This window comes from Chiloscyllium plagiosum, chromosome 37 (genome assembly GCF_004010195.1).
Source record: "Chiloscyllium plagiosum isolate BGI_BamShark_2017 chromosome 37, ASM401019v2, whole genome shotgun sequence".
NCBI classification, from domain to species: Eukaryota; Metazoa; Chordata; class Chondrichthyes; order Orectolobiformes; family Hemiscylliidae; genus Chiloscyllium; species Chiloscyllium plagiosum.
The window spans coordinates 27864244-27889974 of NC_057746.1; the positions used below are offsets into that span (position 1 = coordinate 27864244).

Sequence of the window (25731 nt, forward strand, 5' to 3'; positions counted from 1 at the left end):
TCTGTGCCCTATTGACGATATTCTGCTCCTTCTGATTTTCTGATCTTGTGTTGCTTCCCACCTGAAACAGGTGGATATCCCTCTGTCCATCTCAGGACTGTTACGACATGGGATAAACTCTACTGCTTAATTTAAAACCAGCAACACACAAAAGATTTATCCTGTGCAGCAATTTCTGAAAATTGAGAGGCCAAGAATTATTTAAGGTAAAAATTAACAACTTTATTTCTTAATGTATAACAGAGAATAATAAATGATAACTATTTCCAACTCCATCATCTAACCTAACGTTTACCTTCACCTTCCACAATACACATCGGATAAAACTCCTAATTAAGATTTACAAAACAAAACTTCTTATCTTAAAACCAGGCAGCTTTCGGTTCTTCTATTTGGATCTCCTTATGTCTTCTTTTCTTCATCTTAGGGATTTTGCTTCACATGTTACTGATTGCTTAACATACTTTTAAGAGAGCTATTTTTCAGGCAGTCTTTTACATGCTGGTAGCTGGGCACTTCTCCTCTCAACTGTTCAATTTTCCCAGGTCTTATACTCCCAAAGCATCGGCATGTGTCATTGGCTTTTAAGATTGTCACTATACTAAATTCAAACTGGATTGGAGTTTGGTATTGTTTGGGATATAATTTAAACTGATGGGCCTAATTCGAATCGGTTTTGTCGTTTCCATATAACCACCTACTTAGCTACCCCCGTAACTGGAGCACCTGTTACATTGTACCTTATTGAGAACACTTGGTGCTGTCACTGCTAGCTTTTAACTCTCTTAAAGGTACAGTACACCCACAACTTCATAACAGGACCAGACCCAAGAGGGGTTGGCTGTTATGTCTGTGTAAATTTTAGTAAAATTTCCATTTAATCAGGCCAGAGGCTCATCATCTGAATGATTTAAAGTTAGAATATATAGCATACAAATACAAGGTATGGGGGAAATATCAAATAATAGAAAAACAATGTATTGATTTCAATTTAATTCCATTTTGATGACCACAGCCTCTGGTTCTCTGACTATTTTTATTGAAGAATCACATTTCAAATGGATTAATGATCAGGCGACAACACCAACATCCCAAGAATTTATAATGTGGTATATAACTTTAAACAAAAAATTGTACAGTGTCTTTTAAAATTAATTTAAATAAATGAAATTTTAGGACAATTTCACTCATGTAGACAATGATAGGTACATCAATAAATCAGAGAATCATAACTTTAATTCTACTAATAGTCTGGTGTATACTAATTGAAATCAATTTATTTAATTAAACATTAGCAATTAATGACAATAGACAATAGGTGCAGGAGTAGGCCATTCAGCCCTTCAAGCCTGCACCGCCATTCAATATGATCATGGCTGATCATTGCTAATCAGTATCCTCTTCCTGCCTTATCTCCATAACCCTTGATTCCACTATCTTTGAGAGCTCTATCCAACTCTTTCTTAAATGAATCCAGAGACTGGGCCCCCACTGCCCTCTGGGGCAGAGCATTCCACACAGCCACCACTCTCTGGGTGAAGAAGCTTCTCCTCATCTCTGTCCTAAATTTTTAAGCTGTGTCCTCTGGTTCAGCACTCACCCATCAGCGGAAACATGCTTCCTGCTGCCAGAGTGAAGCACTAAGTGATGGTCTTTCCCTCTGCCCAGTCCCAGTGAGAAACCCTAGTAAACCGAATCTACAAAATCATTACATAAAGCCATTGCAATCAAAATAAACAGAAACATTGCTAGCAGTTCTTTTGACATGTTCCATCATGGGAGTTGCATGGTACTTAATCTCTCCGAGTTATGTCCAGTCCAAACACTGCATTGTTCAGGACTTACGGAGCATGAAGTGCTAATAACGTCTTCAGGAAATTAACTTGTCAAATGTTAACAAAACTCAATGCAACAAATATTACAAGTGAAAATTAGTGAATGGGGTGTGGCATTTCGCATGTCAGTCGATATTTGCTAATGTTATTGCTGATACCATCTTCTAGATCATTAACATATATTGTAAAAAGCTGCGGTCCCAGCACGGATCCCTGCGGTACCCCACTGGTCACTGCCTGCCATTCCGAAATGGAGCCGTTTATCACTACCCTTTGTTTCCTATCAGCCAACCAATTTTCAATCCAATCTAGTACTTTGCCCCCAATACTATGCGCCCTAATTTTATTCACTAACCTCCTGTGTGGGACATATACACCCGCTAAATTTACATATCATATTCACTACAGATTGTCAAATCAATCTTCACTACATCAGAAAGTGAGGACTGCAGATGCTGGAGATCAGAGTCGAGAGCATGGTGCTTGAAAAGCACAGGTCAGGCAGAATCCGAAGAGCAGGGGAATCAATGTTTCGAGCATAAACTCTTCATTAGGAATGAGGCTTGTGGACCGGAGGGCTGACCACACCGGTTTATTTATTTTCCCACTTTATCCCAGGCCCAACCTTCTAACTCGGCACTGCCTCTTGACCTGTCCATTGTTTTTCCCACCTATCTGCTCCACCCTCCTCTCTGACCTATCACCTTCTCCCCCACCTTCATCTACCTATTGCATTCTCAGCTGGCTTCTCCCCCAGCCCCACCCCCTCCCATTTATCTCTCAGCTCCCATCCCTGGCCCATAAGCCTCATTCATGATGAGGCCTTATGCTCGAAACTTCAATTCTCCTGCTCCTTGGATGCTGCCTGACCTGCTGTGCTTTTCCAGCACCACAATCTTCATTATAGTCTTACTCCATATAGATGTTCAAGATAGATTACTGTTTCAATGTGGCTTCAAATCTGCCATTAATTTGGTATACATGGCATTCAAATAAAAGGTGTGGAATAATATTGAGTAAAACAAAAATATGTGTTGAGCTTATTATTCTTGGCTTTAATAAGATGTCAATTCAGTTTTGATGAGCAAAGCCCTCTGTTCTCTAGTTATTTTTTGTTGAAGAAAGCCATTTCTGGAATGCTAAGCTGACTTCGCTCTCCACCTGTGACTGAGATCAACATCCATCAGTTTACAGCTGGCAGGGGCAAGGTGGAGGGTGCGAAATTATAGACTGATCTGTCAGTGCCCTTTAATCCCGCAGATCGTCAGTGGGGCGGAGTTTTTCCCGTTAAGTTTTGGTCCCGTATAGAAGAAGGGGAATAGCCTCTCAATGAAAGTGTGGGTGAAAGTGTGGAGATGGGACATGGTGTCCGCATTGTAAAATGACACCTGTCCAGCCTCATAGTCCAGGAAAACCCCGATCTTCCAGGGATTCACACGTGGGGAGAGGAGGATCCGTGTGGGTGAGGTGGCAGCAAAATAACCACTTCCAGGACTGAGCCTCACAATCCAGTGTCCGGTTCCTGGGTTTGGATAAATTCCACTTTTCCTCTCCACAGACTCTTGGGCCACTCCCAGACCCCACCGGGTTTTCTCCCCCACCTCCACCTCCCAGTAATGTCTCCCTGATGTGAATCCCTCTGCTCCAAGGACACAAAACCAGGGATCAAATCTCTGTGGGGAGTCAGGGAGCAGCTGCGATTTGTCTCCGAGTCTCACACTGGTCCGGTCCTCAGACAGGATGAGCTGGGGATGTGCTGTGTTCGGATCCAGAGTCAGAGAGGCTGGAGCTGGGGAAAGAAACAGAACAACCACAATCAGTGACAGGCAAAGGAAGGGGTTAGGGTTGGAGAGTTGAAAAAAAGGCAGTTGGTGATTTCGACAGGGATAGGATGTGTTGTGGGAATGCATTTGGGGAGAACGTGAAACAGGAGGAAATAATGTACATGGCAAAGTGGGACATCGAGACGGTCGGACCACAGAGTTGGGACTGAGTGAGAGGGTGATCAAGAGGGAATGAGTGATGGGGATGGGACAGTGAAGAAGTGAAAAGTAATGAGTGTCGAAGAAGTGAAAAGTAATGAGTGTCAAAGAGTGAAAAGGAAGGGAGTAGGACTTGGGGAAGACAAGGCAGGGGAAGGGAAGGATTAAAACAGAAGGAGAGGGCAGCTGAGGCAGGTGGACGTTGGGTGAAAGAAGGGATGGGTGGAAAGGCAGGGGAGTGTGAAGAAGAAGCAAGAGGATTCCAAGGATGTTGGAAGTCAACAGTGTCATGGACGTGTGAGAAAGTGAAACTGAGAGGGAGGAAGAGTTTATGAATAAACAAGAGAGAAGGTGATGGGTGTAGGAGAAGATAAGTATGAGGTGAATAGTGAGCTGGGGAAAGGGGACGCAAGTGTTCGGAAGAGCTGGATTGAAGTGTCTGAGAATGAGGGTTATAACACAGTGAATGAGATTGGGACAGACAGGAGAGAGGGAAAGCAGAAGAGGGGACTAAGAGCAGAGTGATGGAAGGATAGTTTGGAGAGGATTAGGATTAGGAGTAAATGAGGGGAGATTAATCTGTAGGGAGTTAATAGCGAGCAGGGAAGTGAGAGTATGTGAGGTAGAGTAATGGAGAGTTTGCTGAGAGATGGGAGTGTGAGGGGGTGACAGTTGAAAAAAGGATACAAGGAAGACTGAGGTTGGATAATAGAGAGAAGATAATAGAGATAATAGGTTCAGGGAGAGCAATGCTTAAGGATAGGATGAATGGAAGGCAATCGGATGCAGAGGGCAAGGGTGGAGTGAATTTAAGGAAGAGAGACCCAGATGGGAAGGCAAGCTAAGGGATACAGAAGGTGAGGAGCTGGAGAGGCTGCAGGTTGAGTGGAGTCTGTTTGAGACATAGACTGATGTGGTAGGGAATAGAGAGCTGAAAGGCAGCTGAGCATGTTGTGGTTGTACAGGACATTGGTTATCCCACTTTTGGAATATTGTGGGCAATTCTGGTCTCCTTCCTATTGGAAGGATGTTGTGAAACTTGAAAAGGTTCAGAAAAGATTAACAAGGATGTTGCCAGGATTGGAGAATTTGATTTGGGTTGAGATATCTGGTCGGCATGAAGGGTTGGAACAAAGGGTCTGTTTTTTTGTACTGTACATCTCTATGACTCTGTGACTGTACATACCTTAGACGGTGTTTAAAATGTGATAAAGACAGAAATAAATTCTGGGAAATACTATGTAAGTAAGATTGTATTGGGAAGGAGGCACTGAAGAACCATGACATAAGTTTAAAAAAATGTGGTGGAAAAATTACTGGGATTGTAAGCTGATATACACAAACATAGGAATTACACACAGAGCTAAATCATTTGGCTTCTTCAGTTTGTTCCACCATTCAATAAGATAATGGCTGATCCTAACATCCAGAGGGGAACATGCTAGAGTCTATCAGAAATGACTTTCTAATGATTTGGAAATCATTGACAGAATTAGCTAAAGTCAGCATGGGTTTAAGAAAGGGAACTCCTGTTGAATCTAAATAAATGAATTTGCAATGATTTGAGGCATAATCTGGTGATAAGTTGGGGAGTGTTACTTGAATGGATGACGGTAGAGAGGCAAAGAGGGCGTGGAGGAACAGTAAGGATTGTTCAGTCCGATCTGCCATAAGAAAAAAACTGGAAAGGATGTCTGACAAGTATAATAAGGGAAATTAAGGATCATTTAAGAACAAGGAAGTGGCAGAGATATTGGCAAAAAAAAAGCAAGACACCTGAGGTTTGGGAAGTTTTGATTTCAGCAAAAGGTGGCTCAAGACTTAAATAAGATTTGGAGAACAATAGAATATGAGAGTAAGGTTGCTGAGAGCATACAAACGGATTGTCAAATTTTCGATCTATATATAAAGAGAAAATGTTTATTGAAAGCAAATGCAGTTCCTTGAGAGTGAGAAACAAGGGAACTTATAATGGGTAAAAAGAGAGATGGCAGGTCAATTAAGTACACACTTTGTTGCATCTTCACAAAAGGAGCACAGAAATAATATCCCAAAAATGTTATCGAACAGAGGGCCTACTGAGAAGGAAGAACTGTAAGAAATCTGTCTTCATAGGAAGTGCCACAGTGGAAAGTGCTGCTTAAAGGCTGCTAATCCCCAGGGCTTCATGAGGAATTGGCCCCAGAAATAATAGATGAATCACTCATCATCTTTCAAGATGGTATGAACTCTGGAATAGTTTCCATGCATTGGGGGGTAGCTAGTGTAACCTCACGATTAAAAAATAACCACAGTAAGTACCGAGAAAACAGGGAATTAAAAATCGGCCTGACATCAATCGTGGAGAAAAGCTATAGCCGATTATAAAAGATTTAATAGTGCAGCACTTAGGAAAAATATAGCAATCAAATAGACTCAGCAGCAATTTACAAGTGGAAATTATGCTTGACATATTAACTGGAATTATTTGAGGATATAACTAGCAGGTTTAATGTGGTTTATTTGGACTTTCAGAACACTTTTGATAAGATTTCACATATGAGCTTAGTGTGTAGAATTAAAATGCATGTGCTTGACGGTAGCGTACTGAGACGACTGGTTTACAATCAGGAAACAGAATGGGAACAAACTGTACTTTTTCCAAAATGCAGGTAACGAATAGTGGTGTACTGCAGGGATCAGTGCTTGGTTCCTCCATTCACAACATACATGAATGATTTAGATGAGGGAACGAAATATAAAATTACATCCAATTATTTTGGGCCTTGGTGAAACCACATCTGGCTCATTTCAGACAGCTTTGTTCCCTTATCGGAGAAAGGGTGTTCTTGCTAATGTGGAGAAGGTTTCACAATCTGATTACTAGCATGGCAAGACTGTACCATGAAGAGAGACTGAATCAGTGTACTGTTAGGCTCAAAATGATCTCATTAAACCAAACCATTAAGGGTTAATTGTTAAGGGTTAATTGCACATGACAATAAGTAATTGAAGTGAAGTGAAAAATAAGCTTGGTGTAAAACACAGCCTATTTTGGCTGAAAGATAATTGCATGATCTTGATTGTCTGTCGGGGCCATTTTAATACAGTTAACGCTGAGCCATAATGGAATGTAGAACATAGAACACAGATCATATAACAATACAGTGCAGAACAGGCCCTTCGGCGCTTGATGTTGCGCCGATCTGTGAACTATTCTCAGCTTGTCTCTTTACACTATCCCAAAGTCATCCATGTGCTTATCTAAGGATTGTTTAAATCTCCCTAATGTGGCTGAGTTGGCTACATTAGTAGATAGGCCATTCCATGCCCTTACCACTCTGCGTAAAGAACCTGCCTCTGATACCTGTCTTAAATCTATCACCCCTCAATTTGTAGTTATGCCCCCTCATACATGCTGACATCATCATCCTAGGAAATAGACCTTCACTGTCTACCCTATCTAATCCTCTGATCATCTTGTATGTCTCTACCAAATCCCCTCTTAGCCTTCATCTTGTCAATGAGAACAGGTTCAAGTCTCTCAGCCCTTCTTCATAAGGCCTTCCCTCCAAGACCAGGCAACATCCTGGTAAATCTCCTCTGCACCTTTTCCAATGCTTCCACATTGAACCTGAAATATGGGGACCAGAACTGTACACAATATTCCAAGTGTGGCTGCACCAGCGTTTCGTATCATCGCAGCATGATATTGCAGCTCCAGAACTCAATCCCTCTACAAATGAAACCTAACACACCGTATGCCTTCTTAACAGTACTATCCACCTGGGTGGCAACTTTCAGGGACCTACGTACATGGACTCCAAGATCGCTCTGCACATCCACACTACCAAGAATCTTTCTATTGACTCAGTACTCTGCCTTCCTGTTATTCTTCCCAAAGTGCATCACCTCACAGTTAGCTGCATTAAATTCCATTTGCCACCTCTCAGCCCAATTCTGCAGTTTATCCAAGTCCCCCTGCAACCTGTAACATTCTTCCAAACTGTCCACTACTCCACCGACTTTAGTGTCGTCTGCAAATTTACTAGCCCATCCACCTATGCCTGCATTTAAGTCATTTATAAAAATAACAAACAGCAGTGATCCCAAAACAGATCCTTGTGGTATACTACTAGTAACTGGACTCCAGACTGAATATTTTCCATCAACCACCACTCGCTGCCTTCTTTCAGAAAGCCAGTTTCTAATCCAAACTGCTAAATCACCCTCAATTCCATGCCTCTGCATTTTCTCCATCAGCCTACCATTTGGAGACTTATCAAAGGCTATACTGAAGTCCATGTATACCACATCAACTGCCCTACCCTCATCTACATGCTTGGTCACCTTCTCAAAAAACTCAATGACGTTTGTGAGACACAACCTGCCCTTGACAAAACCATGTTGACTATCTGAAATCAAATTGTTGCTTGATAGATGATTATAAATCTTATCTCTTATAATCCTTTCCAGAACCTTTCCTACAACAGAAGTAAGGCTCACTGGTCTATAATTACCTCTACTGCCCTTCTTGAACAAGGGCACAATATTTGCAATCCTCCAGTCCTCTGGTACCAAACCTGTAGACAATGTTGACTCAAATATCATTGCCAAAGTCTCTGCTATCTCCTCCCTAGCTTCCCAGAGAATCCGGCCTAGGGACTTGTCTACTTTCACTCCTTCTAGAATTGATAACACCTGTTCTTAACTAATCTTGATCCTTTCTTGTTTAATACCTCATACCTCATTCTTCTCCTATACAATATTCTCCTTTTCCTGAGTGAAAACCAATGAGAAATCGAATGTCTGGAAAAGTAAGTACGATGAAATGGTGATCCAGTGCATAACCAGAACAGTATTAACATCAGGAAGTTTGTCCTACACTTGGGACTTTCCCCATCAGAATGGGTCCGTGACACCAGAGCCATGGAATTTCCCATTAGACTGGAATTCAAGGACAGTGCTGTGAAAACTGAGGTACTGCTCTGAGTTCCAGCCATCCTTCAGGAACGTCTGACAGGCGGATGACAACGAGATTAGTTTGTTCAATATGTCAAAATTCATTCAGACTGGTAGATACACTCATTAGTTTGCATATGCCTAAAGCAGATTAAGCTTTAAGTGTTCTTTTTCTCTTGAAGGAATTGCTGGAGATAACAGCAGAAATAACCTAATGTATTTGTTACTTAATTGTCCTCCTCAACACTTACACCAAAAAGACCATCACTAAAATGTGCGACTTCATTATAAACACATTGCTGTTTTACTGGTTTTGCTGCATGTAGGTTTGTTCACTCAGTTCCAACATTACAACAGTGGATATTATTCAAAAATCCTTCACTAGTTCAGAAACACTTTGCACCATGCTATGGGTGTTGTAAGGTGGTATTAAATAGAAGGTTATACTGCTTTCTTAATCTTCCTTGTAATGATTTCTCTGTGATTTGGAGGGGAATTCATGGTTCTCACTGCTGCTCATAGTCTCTCTTTCCCTCTCCCTTGTCACTCATATTCCAAGCATCCTAAGTAATGTAGCTCTCCTCATGCAGAACTGATGGCAGAATGTTTACCAATTTCCTCAAGAAAGCCTCAGCAATTTCCTGCACTCTCTTCAAAACATGTGTAAAACTGGCTGGGAACATGACATTGAAGCCCATCCCTCGAAATGAATTAAACATCCGATCAAATTCATAGAGTGATCAGTTCATTCACTGCTTGATTAATTAGATTGCTCCTAACATAAGCCTCACCATAAGCAAACTATGTTATCACCATTCATTATGGACGTTTATGGATATCTCAGATTTGTTGTATAATCTGTGACTGCGTTCAACCTATAAACAGCTATCTCTTCATTGTTTTGAACCTTGAACAGTTCAGTAAGGGCACAGCACTCCCTTCTTTATTCAGCACAGAGTCACAGATTCTGATAAACTTAAATTAGCTAGAACCCTAGAGTCATACAGCACTCAAGCAAGCCCTTTGGACCAGATTTCATTATTAATCAGGTAAAGGCCAAGTTGAGTTTTTTTTATATCTGCAGCCCAGGAACAGGCTCTTCAGTCCTCCAAGCATGAACCGATCCAAATGTACTGTCTAAACCTGTCGGTCAATTCCTAAGCATTTATATCCCTCTGCTCCCCACCTACTCATACATCTGTCCAGATGCATCTTAAATGAATCTACCGTGCCTGCCTCTACCACCTCTGCTGGCAACGCATTCCAAATGCCCACCACCCTCTGTGTGAAGTACTTATCACGTGTATCCCCATTAAACTTTCCACTTCTGACCTTGAAAGCATGACCTCTTGTTATTGAATCCTTCACCCTGGGAAAAAGCTTGTCTCTATCCACTTCAATAATTTTGTAAACCTCAATCAGGTCCCCCCTCAACCTCCTTTTTTCTAGTGAAAATAAATCTAACCTACTCAACCTTTCTTCACAGCTATCATTTCTATACCAGGCAACATCCTCGTAAACCTTCACTGCACCCTCTCCAAAGTGTCCACATTCTTTTGGTAATGTGGCGACCACAACTGTACACAGTATTCTAAATGCAGCCGAACCAATGTCTTGTACAATGTTAACATGACTTTCCAGCTCTTATATTCAATACCCCATCCTATGACAGCAAGCATTTTATATGCTTTCTTGACCATTCTATCCACCTGTGCAGCAACCTTCAGGGTACAATGGACCTGCACTCCCAGATCTCTCTGCCCATCAACCTTTCCCAAGGCTCTATAATTAGACTTGCCTAAATGCATCACCTCACATTTGTCTGGATTGAAAGCCATCTGCCACTTTTCTGCCCAAATCTCCAGTCTATCTATATCCTCCTGTATTCTCTGACAGTTCCTTATGCTTTCTGCTAGTCCACCAATCTTTGCATCATCTGCAAACTTGATTATCATACCAACAGTGCCCACTTCTAGATCATTTATGTGTATTAAAAACAACATTGGCCCCAATATTGACCTCTGTGGAACACCACTGGTCACCTTTTCCCATTTCAAGAAACTCCCTTCAACTACTACTCTCTGTCTCCTGTTGCTCAACCAGTTCTTTATCCACCTAGCTAGAACACCCTGCACACCATGTGACTTCACTTTCTCAATTAATCTACAATGGGGAACCTCATCAAGTGCCTTACTAAAGTCCATGTATATGACATCAATAGCCCTTCCTTCATCGCTCAACTTGGTCACTTCCTCGAAGAACTCTATTAAGTTCGTAACGTATGATCTCCCTCGCACAAAACCATGTTGCCTATCATTGATAAGCTCATTCTTTTCTAAATATAAATAGATTCTATCTCTCAGTACCCTCTCCAGCAACTTCCCCACCACTGACGTCAGGCTCACTGGTCTGTGGTTACCCGGGAATATCCCACTACCCTTCTTGTATAGGGGGACAACATGAACAACCTTCCAGTCCTCTGGCACCTCACCTGTATTTAAGGATGCCACAAAGATATTTGTCAGGGCCCCAGCAATTTCTTCTCTCCCCCCCCCCCCCCCTCCTCAGCAACCTGGGATAGAACCCATCCAGTACTGGGGATTTGTCCACCTTAATAACCTCTAGCATACCCAACACATCTTCCGTACTTATGCCAATGTGATCCAGACTAGTCAAACTTCTATCTCTAATCTCAAGATTCATCATGTTCCTCTCGTCAGTGAACACTGATTCAGAATCTCACCCATTCTCTCAAGTTCGGCAAACAGCCTTCCTTCATTATCTTTTAGTGGACCAATCCTTTCTCTAGTTACCCACTTGCTTCTTATAGAAGAATAAAATGCTTTGGGATTTTCCTTAATTCTGTTTGCTAAAGCTATTTCATGACCCCTATTAGCCCGCTTGATTCCTCGTTTAAGACTTGTCCTACTCTTCCGATATTCCTCCAGGCCCCGTTCTGTTCTTAGCTGCCTAGACATTATGTACGCTTCTCTTTTCCTCTTGGCTAATCGAACAATTTCTCCTGTCATCCACGTTTCATGAATCTTGCCCTTCCTATCCTTTGCCTTCAACGGGACATGCCTATCCTGCACTACCGCTAACCTATCTTTGAAAGCCTCCCACATCTCAAATGTGGACTTCCCTTCAAGTAGCTGCGTCCAATCCATATTTCCCAGCTCCTGCCTAATTTTGATATAATTGACCTTGGCCCAGTTTAGCACTCTTCCCTTAGGACCACTCTCTTCTTGTGACGGACTTGCTCACTTAAGTGATTTATTTGATTGCTACATGCAACAATCATTCTTTCAGTACTGGACTGTGAGTTCTCTGAATAAGTAGCCAAATTAAAGGTAACTTGTGGTGATATGTGTCTTTGATTGCGAATTCTATTAGTTCTATTAGATTACATGGATCAGTTGGAGCGGCAGTTAGAGACGACAAGGAATTTACAGTGTGATGAATCACAGTTACAGGAAGGGAGAAAAGCCGTTGATACAGTCAGGTAGATGGTTTAACTCCAGGAAAATTAGGAGGGGCAGCCAGGTGGTGCAGAAATCTCAAACAATTCTGCTGTTTTCAAAAATGTAGGGGGTGATGGGCTCTCAGGGGAATGTAGCATAAACAGCTAAGTTTCTTGTACTGAGAATGGCTTCATGTAATAAGGGGTATATCGGGTTCCAAGTGATCAATTTTAATACGGGACTTGCTAATCAGAAGCACAACCATACCTTTTTGCTGCCCAGAGAATGGTGGGCAGAGAGAAATCAGAATTGTGTGTTGTCCTCCTGGTGACAGGATCAAGGACATCTTGGAGAGGGTGCAGAATATTCTAAAAAAGAGGAGAGGGACTAGCAGGAGATTGTTGTACACATTGGAACTAACGACATAGGAAGGGAAAAGGATGAGATTCTGAAGGGAGATTACAGAGAGTTAGGCAGGAATTTAAAAAAGGAGGTCCTTGAGGGTAGGAATATCTGGATTACTCCCAGTGCTACGAGCTAGTGAGCGTAGGAAAATGAGGATAGTGCAGATAAATGTGTGGCTGAGGAGCTGGTGCAGGGGAGAAAAGGGTTCACTGGAATCTCTTCTGGGGTAGACGTGACCAGTACAGGAAGGATACATTGCACCTGAATTGGAAGGGACCGAATATACTGGCAGGGGAATTTGCTAGAGCTGCTCAGGAAGATTTAAACTGGTAAGGTGGGGGAGTGGGACCCAGGGAGATAGTGAGGAAGGAAATCAATCTGAGATTGGTACATTTGGGAAAAGGAGCGAGTTAAACAGTCAGGGCAGGAAGGAACAAAGCAGAGAACAAGGTAGGACTGATCAATTAAAATGCATTTATTTCAATGCAAGAGGCCTAACAGGGAAGGCAGATGAACTCAGGGCATGGTTAGGAACATGGGACTGGGATATCATAGCAATTACAGAGACATGGCTCAGAGATGGACAGGACTGGCAACTTAATGTTCCAGGATACAAATACTATGGGAAGGACAGAAAGGGCGACAAGAGAGAAGGGAGAGTACCATTTTTGATAAGGGATAGCATTATACTTAGGTAGGATATTCGTAGAAATACATCCATGGAAATTCTTTGGGTGGAAATGAGAGTTAGGAAGGGATGATCTGCTTATTAGGGTTGTATTATTGATCCCCAATAGTCAGCGCGAAATTGAGAAACACATTTGTAAGGAGATCTCTGTTATCAGGAAGAATAATAGGGTGGTTATGGTGGGGGATTTTAACTTTCTAAACATAGACTGGGACTGCCATAGTGTTAAGGGTATAGATGGAGAGGAATTTGTTAAGAGTGGACAAGAAAATGTTTTGATTTAGTATGTGGATGTACTGACTAGAGAAGCTACAGAATTTGACATATTTTTGGGAAATAAGGCAGGGCAGGTGACTGAAGTGTCACTTTGGGGCCAGGAACCACAATTCTATTAGTTTTAAAATAGTGATGAAAAAGGATAGACTGGATCTAAAAGTTGAAGTTCTAAATATCAGAAAGGCCAATTGTAACGGTATTAGGCAAGAACATTCAACAGCTGATTGGGGACAGATATTCGCAGGTAAAGGGACGGCTGGCAAATGGGAAGCCTTCAGAAATGAGATAGAGAGTCCAGAGACAGTATATTCCTGTTAGAATGAAAGGAAAGGCTGGTAGATGGAGGGAATGCTGGATGTCTAGAGAAATTAAAGTTTTCGTTAAGAAAAAGAAGGAAGCATATGTCATGTACAGATAGCAGAGATGGAGTGAATTCTTAGAAGAGTAGAAAGGCAGTAGGAGCATACGGAAGAGGGAAATCAGGAGGGCAAAAAAGGGACATGAGATAGCTTTGGCAAATAGTGTTAAGGAGAATCCAAAGGGTTTTTACAAATACATTTCAGAACAAAAGGGTAACTAGGGAGAGAATAGAACTCCTCAATAATCACCAAGGCAGCCTATGCGTGGAACCACAGGAGATGGGGGAAGATACCAAACGAGTATCTTGCATCAGTGTTTACTGTGGAGAAGGACATGGAAGATATAGAATATGGGGAAATAGGTGGTGATAATTTGAATAATGTCCATATTACAAACAAAGTGGTGCTGGATGCCTTAAAATGCATAAAGGTGGATAGATCCCCAGAACCTGATCAGGTGTACCTAGAATTCTTTGGGAAGCTACAGAAGTGATTGCTGGTCTCTTGCTGAGCTATTTGTATCAATGATAGTCACAGGTAAGGTAATGGAAGACTGGAGGTTGGCTAACGTGGTGCCACTATGAAAGAAAGATGGTAAGGAAAAGCCAGGGAACTATAGACCAGCGAGCCTGATGTCGGTGGTGGGCAAGTTGTTGGAGGGAACCCTGAAGGACAGGATGTACATGTATTTCGTAAGTCAAGGACTGATTAAGGATAGTCAACATGGCTTTGTGCATGGGAAATCATGTCTCACAAACTTGATTGAGTTTTTTGAGGAAGTAACAAAGAGGATGGATGAGGGCAAAGTGGTAGACATGATTGATATGGACTTCAGTAGGTAGTTCGACAGGGTTCCTCATGGGAGACTGGTTAGCAAGTATAGGCCATGGAAAACAGGGAGAACTAGCCATTTGGATACAGAACTGGCTTGAAGGTAGAAGACAGAGGATGATGGTAGAGGGTTGCTTTTCAGACTGGAGGCCCATTACTAGTAGTGTGCCATAAGGATTGGTGCTGAGTCCACTGCATTTTGTCATTTACATAAAATATTTGGATGTGAGGTATAGGAGGTATAGTTAGTAGGTTTGCAGATGGCACCCACATTGGAGAAGTAGTGGACAGTGAAGAAGGTTACATCAGATTACAACGGGATCTTGAACAGATGGGCTAATGGGTTGAGGAGTGGCAGATGTGTTTACTTTAGATAAATGCAAGGTGCTGCATTTTGGAAAGGCAAATATGGGCAGAGCTTATACAGTTAATGGTAAGGTCCTGGGGAGTGTTGCTGAACTAAGAGACCTTGGAGTGCAGGTTCATAGTTCCTTTAATGTGGAGTTACAGGTGGATAGGATAGTGAAGAAGGCTTTTGGTATGTGTTCCTTTATTGAACAGAGCATTGAGTTTAGGAGTTGGGAGGTCATGTTGCGACTGTACAGGATGTTGGTTAGGCCACTTTTGGAATATGGTGTTCAGTTATGATCTCCCTCCTATCGAAAAGATGTTGTGGAACTTGAAAGGGTTCAGAAAAGATTTACAAGGATGTTATCAGGGTTGGAGGATTTGAGCGACAGGGAGAGGCTGACTGGGATGGGGATGTTTTCCCTGGAGCATTGGAGGCAGAGGGGTGACCTTGTAGAAGTTTATAAAATCGTGAGGGCCATGGATAGGGTAAATAGACAAGCTCATTTCCCTGGAGTGTGGGTGTGGAGAACCAAAGGGCAAAGGTTTAGGGTGAGAGGGGAAGCACGTAAAAGGGACCTAAGGGCCAATGTTTTCATGCAGAGGGTGGTGTGTGTATGTGATTCCAGAGGAAATGGTGGTGGCTGGTACAGTTACAACATTTAAAAGGCATCTGGATGGGTGTATGAATAGTTCAGAGGGATATGGGCCAAGTGCTAGAAAACGGGACTAGATTAGGTTAGGATATCTGGTCGGCATGGGCGCGTAAGACCGAAGGGTCTGTTTCCGTGCTGTACACCTCTATGATTCTATACAATGACAACCAACGTATCTACACTCCAAATAATTTTATAAACATCCAGAAGGTCACCACTCAGCCTCATATGCTCCAGGGAAAAATGACTCAGCCTATCCAGCCTCTCCTTGTAATCAAACCTTCCAGTCTCAGTCACATTCTTGGAAACCAATTTTGGACCCTTCCATTTTAATAGCATCCTTCCTACAGCAAGGTGACCAGAATTGTATGCAGTACTCCCAATGTAAACCTATCATTGCCTCATACAGCTTGTACTCAAATCTCTCACTGATGAAAGCAAGTGTAACAAATTGTCCTGCCTACCTTTGACACCACTTTCAAGGAACTATGTACCTGCACCCTCAGTCTTGCTGTTCAGCAACACTTCCCAGGGCCCTACGATTAGCTGTGTAAACCTTGCCCTGGTTTGTCTTACCAAAATGCATTTATCTGAATTAAACTGCATCTGCCATTCCTTGGCCGACTGGCCCAGTTGATCAAGATCTGTTGTAGTCTTCGATAACCTTCTTCACTGTTCACTATAACACAAAGTTTGGTGGCATCTGCATTCTTACTAACCATGCCTCCTATATTCTCATCAAAACCATTTATATGAATAATGAATAACAGTGTACCCAGTACTGATCTGTGTGGCACACCACTGGTCACAGACTTCTAGTACAAACAACCCTCCAGCACCACGCTTTGTCTCTGCCTTCAAACTAACTTGGTGTCCAATTGGCTGGCTCTCCTTGGATCCCACGTGAGCCAACATTACTGATCAATTGACCATGTGAAACCTTGTTGAAGACCTTGCTAAAATCCATGTAGACAACTATCTCCTTGGTCACCTGTTCACAAAACTCAATCCAATTTGTGAGACATTATTTCCCACACTCAAAGCCCTATTGACTATTCCTAATTAGTCCATGTCTTTTCAAATGTACATACTTCCTGTCTCTCAGAATCCTCTCCAACAACTGACCCACCGCTGATGTTAGGCTCACTGGTATTTAGTTCCCTGGCTTTTCCTTGCAGTCTTTCTCAAATAATGCCTCAAGAATAGCCATTATCCTGTCTTCCAACACCTACTCTCTGACTATCCAATTACCACCATAGGATTAATTATATTGTATCTGGTGGTAAATGTGTTTTTGAGATAAAAATAGCAAAAATGTCATCCAAGACATTCCTATCTCATTTTGAATTTCATTTGCTGTATTTATCATGAGTAGACAAAGAGGTGCTGATGCTGGAAGTCTGAAATAAATGCAGAAATTGCTGGTGTGAAAGCATAATCAAATGTTTCAAATCTGGCAAAGTCGTTCTGATGAAGCATCAGTGGACTGGAAACATTATACCTGCTTTCTCCCCACAGGGGCTGTCAGACCTGCTGAGTTTCACAGGCAATTTCTGCTCTTGTTTTTCCATTCCTTGTTACAGACAGATCATATCACTGATTTGACACTCAGTGCTAAAGGTTTCAGCTATTTCACAAGTTGTACACACAGAAATATGAAAAGAGAGTCTTACAGGACTAATAACAAATAATATGAGTATTTAAAATATGGCTTTTCATCTCAACATAACTGGATTTATCCTCAGGAAAATTAATGTAAAAATTTTACCTGGGTGAATGACGTTTATCATTTCTCTCCATGTTGTGTACTGTAAAGGCCCGGCGTACTTTCCAACAGATAGGACTAACTCTGTAGTTGAGAGTTGCTGATGTTCATCACTAATCCTGTAATTATTAAACAGATGATGTTACAAATTCCACTTTGTCTGAATATTTCAGAAGTGACTTAAGTGGTCGCGCCATTGTGTTTGAAAATGAAATGTTAATTGTTTTTTGCACAACCGGGCATAAGTAATTTGATAATGTAAGACTGAACACCCGGTGAAGAGAAAGGGTTTATAAACCTTTCAACAGATTAGGCATTCCGACAGCACACTCAGATTATTAACGTTTCCAGATTTCCACACTCAGATTAATAACATTTCCACATGTTATTAACAGAGCATGTGGAACAAAGACAAAGACTGAAATCATTTCCAATGTTTAACGTCCAAATGTGCATTATGAGAGCTGCTCAACTTCCCTGGAATCCTACTCTTTTTCTAGTGACCTGTTGAACATCTGGTTTCATTTGCTTCCCATTGCTAGTTGATCTTCCGCTGCCGGGTTGCCCAGCTTTGGGTTGTCCAGCTTTGGAATTCCCTCTCTAAATCTTTCAATCTCTTCATTTGTTTTATCCCATGAGATTTCCTAAAATCCACATTAGTCAACTGCAATAATATCTTGGTTTATGTTTTGATTTCAAATGTTTCTGTGAAATGCCTTGTGCATCAAATTATATTAGGATGCAATATAAATACAGGATATTTTGTAGTGATGCTTAAGGTTATACACTGAACAAATGCAATAAAAACAAGAATCATTATTCCATCTTAAACTATGACTGTCTTGACTTGGTCAAAAGCCATATAGAGAAGTGGCCATTCCCTGGAAACATGGGCCATATGTCGCTGTCAGGGTCAGGGGAATGTGACACAATCAGCCCAAATCAGGTCAGTAATTACTTTCAGCCTCAGAACCAGGTTATATTATTTTCAGGCATCTTGTCATTGATAATAATGTTGTAGAACCATTTTATAAAATTCTAATACTGTTTCAACACTACAAATAGAACCTTATATGAAGTCAATTGCGTAGAGTTACTGTCAGCAAATAAACAACTCTTTAAACAAGGACAATAACCAGGAAATAAATCCATAATAACCCATCACTGAGTTATTGAGTAAACTGTGCAGAGTTTCAGTAAAGAGGATGTCCTACCTTCTCTTCCGACAAGCCGCATCCTGAAAGAAATGAATCACAAATAGTGAGGATGGCAGTGACAGATTTCAAGTGGAGTCAGACAGACAGGCTGCTGAATGAGCAGACACAATGCAGAGATGTAAAGTGTTACATTTTGGAAGGAAGATTGAGGAGAGGGTAAAATAAATTAGAACTGACCATCAGTCCCGCTCACAAACACAGTGACTGTCACTGTTCCAGACATAACTACACACTCACCAAGGGTGAAGAATGGAGCTAAAAGCCACACCAGCCATGATCAACTCAGTCCACTCATATGTCATCATAGACACGGAGAACATGCAAACTCCACACAGGCTGTCACCCAAGTTTGGAATAGAGCTCGGGTCTGTGGCCCAAAGAGGCAAATGTACGAATCACAAGACCACCATATTGCTTCACCTTATGATCTCATGTCACATGGAACTGAAATTAGATTACAATGGGATCTCTTTGTATTTATTCACAGGAAGAGAATGTCGTTGACTGTATCAGTATGTGTAGCCCATCCCTAATCACCCAGATGGTAATTGCAATGAAGAGTCAAAATCATTGTGATGGAGTCACATGTACTCCAGCTCAGTGAAAGATGGCAGCTTCCTTCCCTTAAGGACATTCATCAACCAGAATGTTTTTCCTCCATTCGGTGACAGTTTTATGGTTATCAAAAGATTCTTAATTCAAGAATGTTATTTAATTCAATTTCCACTCTGTGCCGTGGCAGAATTTCACCCAGACCATTATTTGGGTCTCTGGAATAATAGGTAAAAACAATGACTGCAGATGCTGGAAACCAGAGTCTAGATTAGAGTGGTGCTGGAAAAGCACAGCAGTTCAGGCAGCATCCAAGAAGCAGTAAAATCAACGTTTCAGGCAAAAGCCCCTCATCAGAAATACAGGCAGAGAGCCTGAAGGGTGGAGAGATAAGTGAGAGGAGGGTGGGGGTGGGGGAGAAAGTAGCAAAGAATACAATAGGTGAGTGTATCTGGATTAATAGTCTAGTGACAACACCACTAGGCATTCAACTCCGCATGTGACTTGATGCTAAGCTTGTAGAATACCAATCAACAATCTACTAGATAATGCCACGAGGAGATAAAGAGACTTGGTAATATAAAGATAATAACAAAGCAAGAATCAATAGCGCAATTCATTCCTGTGAGGTTGTCAGTTTTACTAAGAATCTGCAGTGTGGAAGCAATTAGTTGAGTGAAAACAGAAAAACTGTGCATAGAGTCAAAAGTTCACTTTAATTCATCTTCCATTTATGTCAGTCAATTTTCTATTCATTGAGCTACCTGATGAAGGAGTGATGCTACAATAGCTTCTGCTTTTAAAGAAACCTGTTGGACTATAATTTGGTGTTGTGTGATTTTTAAATTTGCTGCCCATCCCGAACCCCCACCTCCTTGCTGGTCCAACACCGAGACCTCCATATCATATTTAACAGTTAATATCAGTAATTTTATGGGTGTTTTGAATCTTGCAAGAGATTGAATCATCTGCTATATAAATAGACCTTTTTTTTCCATATGATGAGCATCAAAAGAGGACAAGATGTGCTGGTTTTTTTAGATCCTACTGTTGTTGTTAAACATCATTCATTTTGCAGATACATTGTGTGAGGGTACAACTTTATGTCTCCCTAAGATAGGTGAGGAGTTGGCTATTTATTCATGAACCTCAGTCTTATAACTTTTCAATGGGTGATAGCTTGAGAGAACCATTGCTAGCTTTACAATTAGAACGTTTTAGTTTGGAGCCGAGCAAGATAAACCACCAGGCAATGTGATTGTGCTGTCTAAATCAATTTTATACATAGTGTCACAGAGTCATACAACTCAGAAAAATACTCTTTGGTCCAACTCATCAGTGCCGACCAAATATCCTCAGCTAATCTAATCCCATTTGCCAGCAATTGGCCCATATCCCTCTAAACCCTTCCTATTCATATACCCATCCAGATACCTTATAAATGCTGTAATTGTACCAGCCTGCACAACTTCCTCTGGCAGCTCATTCCGTACATGTACCACCCTCTGAATGAAAAGATTGCCCCTTGGGCCTCTTTTATATCTTTTCCCTCTCACCCTAAACCTATGTTCTCGAGTTCTGGATTCACCCACCTCAGGGAAAAGACCTTGTCTGTTTATCCTATCTATGCCCCTTATGATTTTATAAACTTCAAAAGGGTAATCCCATAGCCTCTGACGCTCCACGGAAAACAGCCCCAGCTTATTGAGCCCTATAGCTCAAATCCTCCAACCTTGGCAACATCCTTGTAAATCTTTCTGAACACTTACAAGTTTCACAACATCCTTCCAATAGGAAGAAGACTAGAATTGCACACAATATTCCAAAAGTGGCCAAACCAATGTCCTGTACAGCCTCACAACTCCTATACTCAATGCTCTGACCAATAAAAGAAAGCATACCAAACACCTTCTTCACTCTCCTATCTACCTGAGAGTCTACTTTCAAGGAGCTAGGAACTGAACTCCAAGGTCTCTTTGTTCATCAACTCTCACGAGGACCTTAAGTTAGAAGTCCTGCTCGGATTTGATTTTCCAAAATGCAGCGCCTCTCATTTTATCGAAATTAAACTCCATCTGCCATACCTCAGCCCTTTGGCAATCTGATCAGGATCTGAGGTAACCTTCTTTGCCATCCGCTACACTTCCAATTTTGGTGTTATCTGCAAACTTACTAACTATACCTCCTATGTTAACATTCAAATCATTTATATAAATGAAAAGTAGTGGACCCAGCACCAATCCTTGTGGCACTCCACTGGTCATAGGCCTCCAGTCTGACATATAACCCTCCACCACCACCCTTTGCCTTCTAACCTTCAGCCAGTTCTGGATCTAAGTAGCTAGCTCTCTCTGTATTCCATGAGATCTAAACTTGCTAACCAGTTTCCCATGAGGAACCTTGTTGAATGCCTTCCTGAAGTCCATATAGATCACATCTACCACTCTGCCCTCATTAATCCTCTTCGTCACTTCTTCAAAAAACTCAATCAAGTTTGTGAGACATGATTTTCCATGCACAAAGTCATGCTGACTATCCCTAATCAGTTCTTGCCTTTCCAAATACACAAAAAATCCTGTCCATCAGAATTCCCACCAATAACTTGCCCACCACTGATGTCAGGCTCACTGACTTTTCCTTAGCACCTTTCTTAAAAGAGTGGCACCATGTCAGCCATTCCCCAGTGACTATTGATTAGATTAGATACCCTCCCGTGTGGAAACAGGCCCTTCATCCTAACAACCAACACTCTGAAGAGTAACCCACCCAGACCCATAATTCCCTCTGACTAATGCACCTAACACTAGGGACAATTTAGCATGGCCAATTCACATGAGCTGCTTATCTTTGGACTGTGGGAGGAAAGCGGAGCACCTGAAGGAAACCCACACAGACATGGAGAGAATATACAAACTCCATACAGACAGTCGCCCAAGGCTGGAATCGAACCTGGGACCTTGGTGCTGTGAAGCAGCAGTGCTAACCACTGAGCCACCGTGCTGCCAATGATACAAATATCTCAGCAAGGGAGCCAACAATCACTTCCCTAGCTTCCCACAAACTTCTGGGGTACACCTGATTGTATTCACTTTTATGCATTTCACAACATGCAGCACCTACTCCTCTGTAATATGGACATTTTTCAAGATGTCACCACCAATTTCCCCACATTTTATATCTTTCTTGTCTAGCTCCACAGTAAACACTGGTGCAAAATATTCGTTTAGTATCTCCCCTATCTCCTGGGACTCCACAGAAAGGCTGCCTTGCTGATCTTTGAGAGGTCTAGTAACATTTCTCATCATGAGTGACGCTTCACTGAAATCACCGGAATACATTGCCTCACCTTCAGGACTACCAGCTCGTCTTTTTGCTCCATCTGTTTCTGCAACTTTGAGAGTTCCTCTTCAATAGAATTTAAATTCTCCTGAATCTCTCGAAGGTTTTTCTCCATTGATTCTACAATCCTCTCCTCTTCTTCCCTGAGGTCTCTGAGTAAACGCTGCTCTTTCTCAGTGAGAATCTGGTGCATTTTAGTGAACTCGGATGTGATGTGGGTCTGCAGACCGCTCGCCTGTTCCTACCAAATGAAATGTGAAACCTCATTAATGTCCCGCGATAAAGGGAACAAAACTAACCCAGATCCCAGAGAATCAGCACAGGGAGAGCTCACCCTCACTTCGGAAATCTTCCGTTTCTGGGTCAGTTCCGTTTGTAGAACCGCCGATTTCTTCTCTGTGAGAGAATCTAAGGAAGATTTCAGCTGATCCTAGAATTGGGAAAAATAATTACACAATTATATTGTCATACAGTGAAAATGTGAAAAAAAAGAGTCTAGTTTCACCTTTTACCTTGTAGATTTCAATAGCCTCATTGATCGGCAGGAAGCGGTGCTCTCTGTGTTCCCGCGAATCTTTACAAATCAGACAGATCAATTTCTTGTCAGTTTCACAAAACAGCTTCAGATCTTCCTGATGTTCCTCACAGTGAGGTTTACTTTCCGTCTCTTTCGGCTCCAGCTTTAATTTTCGAGCCTCCTCGGCCAGATTCGCTAAGGCCCGATTTACCCTGAGGTTTCTTTCCGCAAACGCCTCTCTACATTCCGGGCAGGAGTTTATCTCCTTCTTTTCCCAACTCTGGGTGATACAGGAGCGGCACAATCCAGTGTAACCGGATCGGTGAAGAAATCCAGACAAATGGGACAAATTGTCTGATCTATCAAACTCTGGAGCTGCTGTTTGGAAGCCATTTTCAATTTGGGTATTTCCTGATTCCACCTTTCTCATTAACAGTTGGCAACGAACTTCCTGGACGTACTGAAGAGCTGACCTGACGCATAACAAAAATAACTAGCCAGACAGACACGGGTAACTCACTCGCAGACTTTACTACTCTACGAAGTTTCAATGTGCCTCCGCTGGTGAACACATTCGGTTCAACGAATGTCTACCATAAAGTGCCTTTTAAAACAAAAACCGTCCTCTCAACCTTTGCGCATGAGAGGAAAAATGAACTTAAAATGTTGAAGATCAAACCAGGTCGAACACGGAGAACGCAGAGGAGATGGGCGGGGAATGAGTTCTCCTTAAACTTCGTTAAAAATCACACGACACCAGGTTATAGTCCAACAAGTTTAAATGGAAGCACAAGCTTTGATTTTCAACTTTGTCCATCCCAGTCCAACACCGGCATCTCCAAATCCTTGAACTTCGGTTCACACTGGACTTGAAGCTGATTACAAACACTGCGCTGAAATCCGATATAAAACCCCAAACTCGCAAACTGAATTGGGTGAATGTTTGCAGTCGGCCAACATCAAACGCAAACGTGCAGGAGAAAATTTTAGAAAATGAGACATACAAGAATTTTCACGGAGAAGAAGAGGGATGTTTTATTTTTCAAACAACATGTGGCCGTTTGTGAAATGTTGGCGCTATACTGTGATGTAGGAAGTGCATCAGGCACCAGGGCACATTGACCAGAACAGCTGGTTTGGGATATTGATAGGGCGAGAAATGTAAATCACTGCAGATGGAGGATATTCCCATCGCCAGATCAGAATATTATCGTCATATTATCATTTACACCAAAGGCAGAGAACATACCCGGTGCCATTTTAAAGAGTAATGGGGAAGATCCCATATCTCACGGTGCCATAAACCTTCTCAGACCCGCATGACAGGTTCCATCTGACCTGACTCAGAGGGAAGAGCGCTCCCACTGAACCACAACTCCCCGTGTCTGCGTGGGTTTCCTCCGGGTGCTCCGGTTTCCTCCCGCAGTCCAAAAATGTGCAGGTCATGTGAATTGGCCATGCTAAATTGCCCGTAGTGTTAGGTAAAGGGGTAAATGTAGGGGAATGGGTGGGATGCGCTTCGGTGGGTCGGTGTGGATTTGTTGGGCCAAAGGGCCTGTTTCCACACTGTAAATAATCTAATCAGTAATCTAATCTAACTGACACCTCCCACTGAAGCCCAGGCAGTTTCCCACCTGTATCTGGAATGTTTCAGCGGAATTCTGGAGAAATATTGCTGTGCGTTTTCTGTCGATGCTGTGACCTCCCAGAAAATTCGATAAAACAGGCCTTTGTGTTCAATGGATCCTTCCCATCGACACTGACTCAGAAATAAAGAAAATCAGTTGACAGTGAGAAGCCTTGGAACAGAGACCTTTGAGTGCCGTTTCATAGCACCTTGAAAGTGGAGTCGCAAGTAGATAGGATAGTGAAGAAGGCTTTTGGTATGCTTTCCTTTATTGGTCAGAGTATTGAGTACAGGAATTGAGAGGTCATGTTGTGGCTATACAGGACATTGGTTATGAATTGAAAAGTGTGGTGCTGGAAAAACACAGCAGGCCAGGCAGTGTTTTTCCAGCACCACACTTTTCAACTCTGGTCTCCAGCATCTGCAGTCCTCACTTTCTCCCAGGACATTGGTTAGGCCATTGTTGAAATATTGCATGCAATTCTGGTCTCCTTCCTATTGGAAAGATGTTGTGAAACTTGAAAGGGTTCAGAATAGGTTTACAAGGTTGTTGCCAGGGTTGGTGGATTTGAGCTACAGGGAGAGGCTGAACAGGCTGGGGCTGTTTTCCTTGGAGCATCGGAGCTGAGGGGTGACCTTATGGAGGTTTATAAAATGATGAGGGGCATGGATAGGGTAAATAGACGAGGTCTTTTCCCTAGGGTGGGGGAGTCCAGAACTAGAGGGCATAGGTTTAGATGAGAGGGGAAAGATACGAAAGCGACCTAAGGGGCAGCTTTTTCAAATAGACGGTGTTGCGTATATGGAATGAGCTGAAAGAGGAAGTGGTGGAGGCTGGTACAATTGCAACATTTAAAAGGCATCTGGATGGGTGTATGAATAGGAAGGGTTTGGAGGGATATGGGCCGGGTGCTGGCAGGTGGGACTAGATT

The 25731-nt window shown here is 42.2% G+C and overlaps 1 protein-coding gene across 1 annotated transcript; it reads right to left on the minus strand.

Moving 5' to 3' along the window:
• Nucleotides 1–2670: 2670 nt before the first annotated feature.
• On the minus strand, nucleotides 2671–23602 carry LOC122541541 (zinc-binding protein A33-like). Its single transcript, XM_043678370.1, has 6 exons — nucleotides 23168–23602; nucleotides 22990–23085; nucleotides 22663–22896; nucleotides 18762–18784; nucleotides 17551–17666; nucleotides 2671–3624 (listed from the first exon to the last, which is right to left on the minus strand). The coding sequence occupies exons 1-6, from the start codon at nucleotides 23600–23602 to the stop codon at nucleotides 3074–3076; spliced, it is 1455 nt and encodes a 484-aa protein (XP_043534305.1). The 3' UTR covers nucleotides 2671–3073.
• Between the last annotated feature and the right edge of the window lie 2129 nt (nucleotides 23603–25731).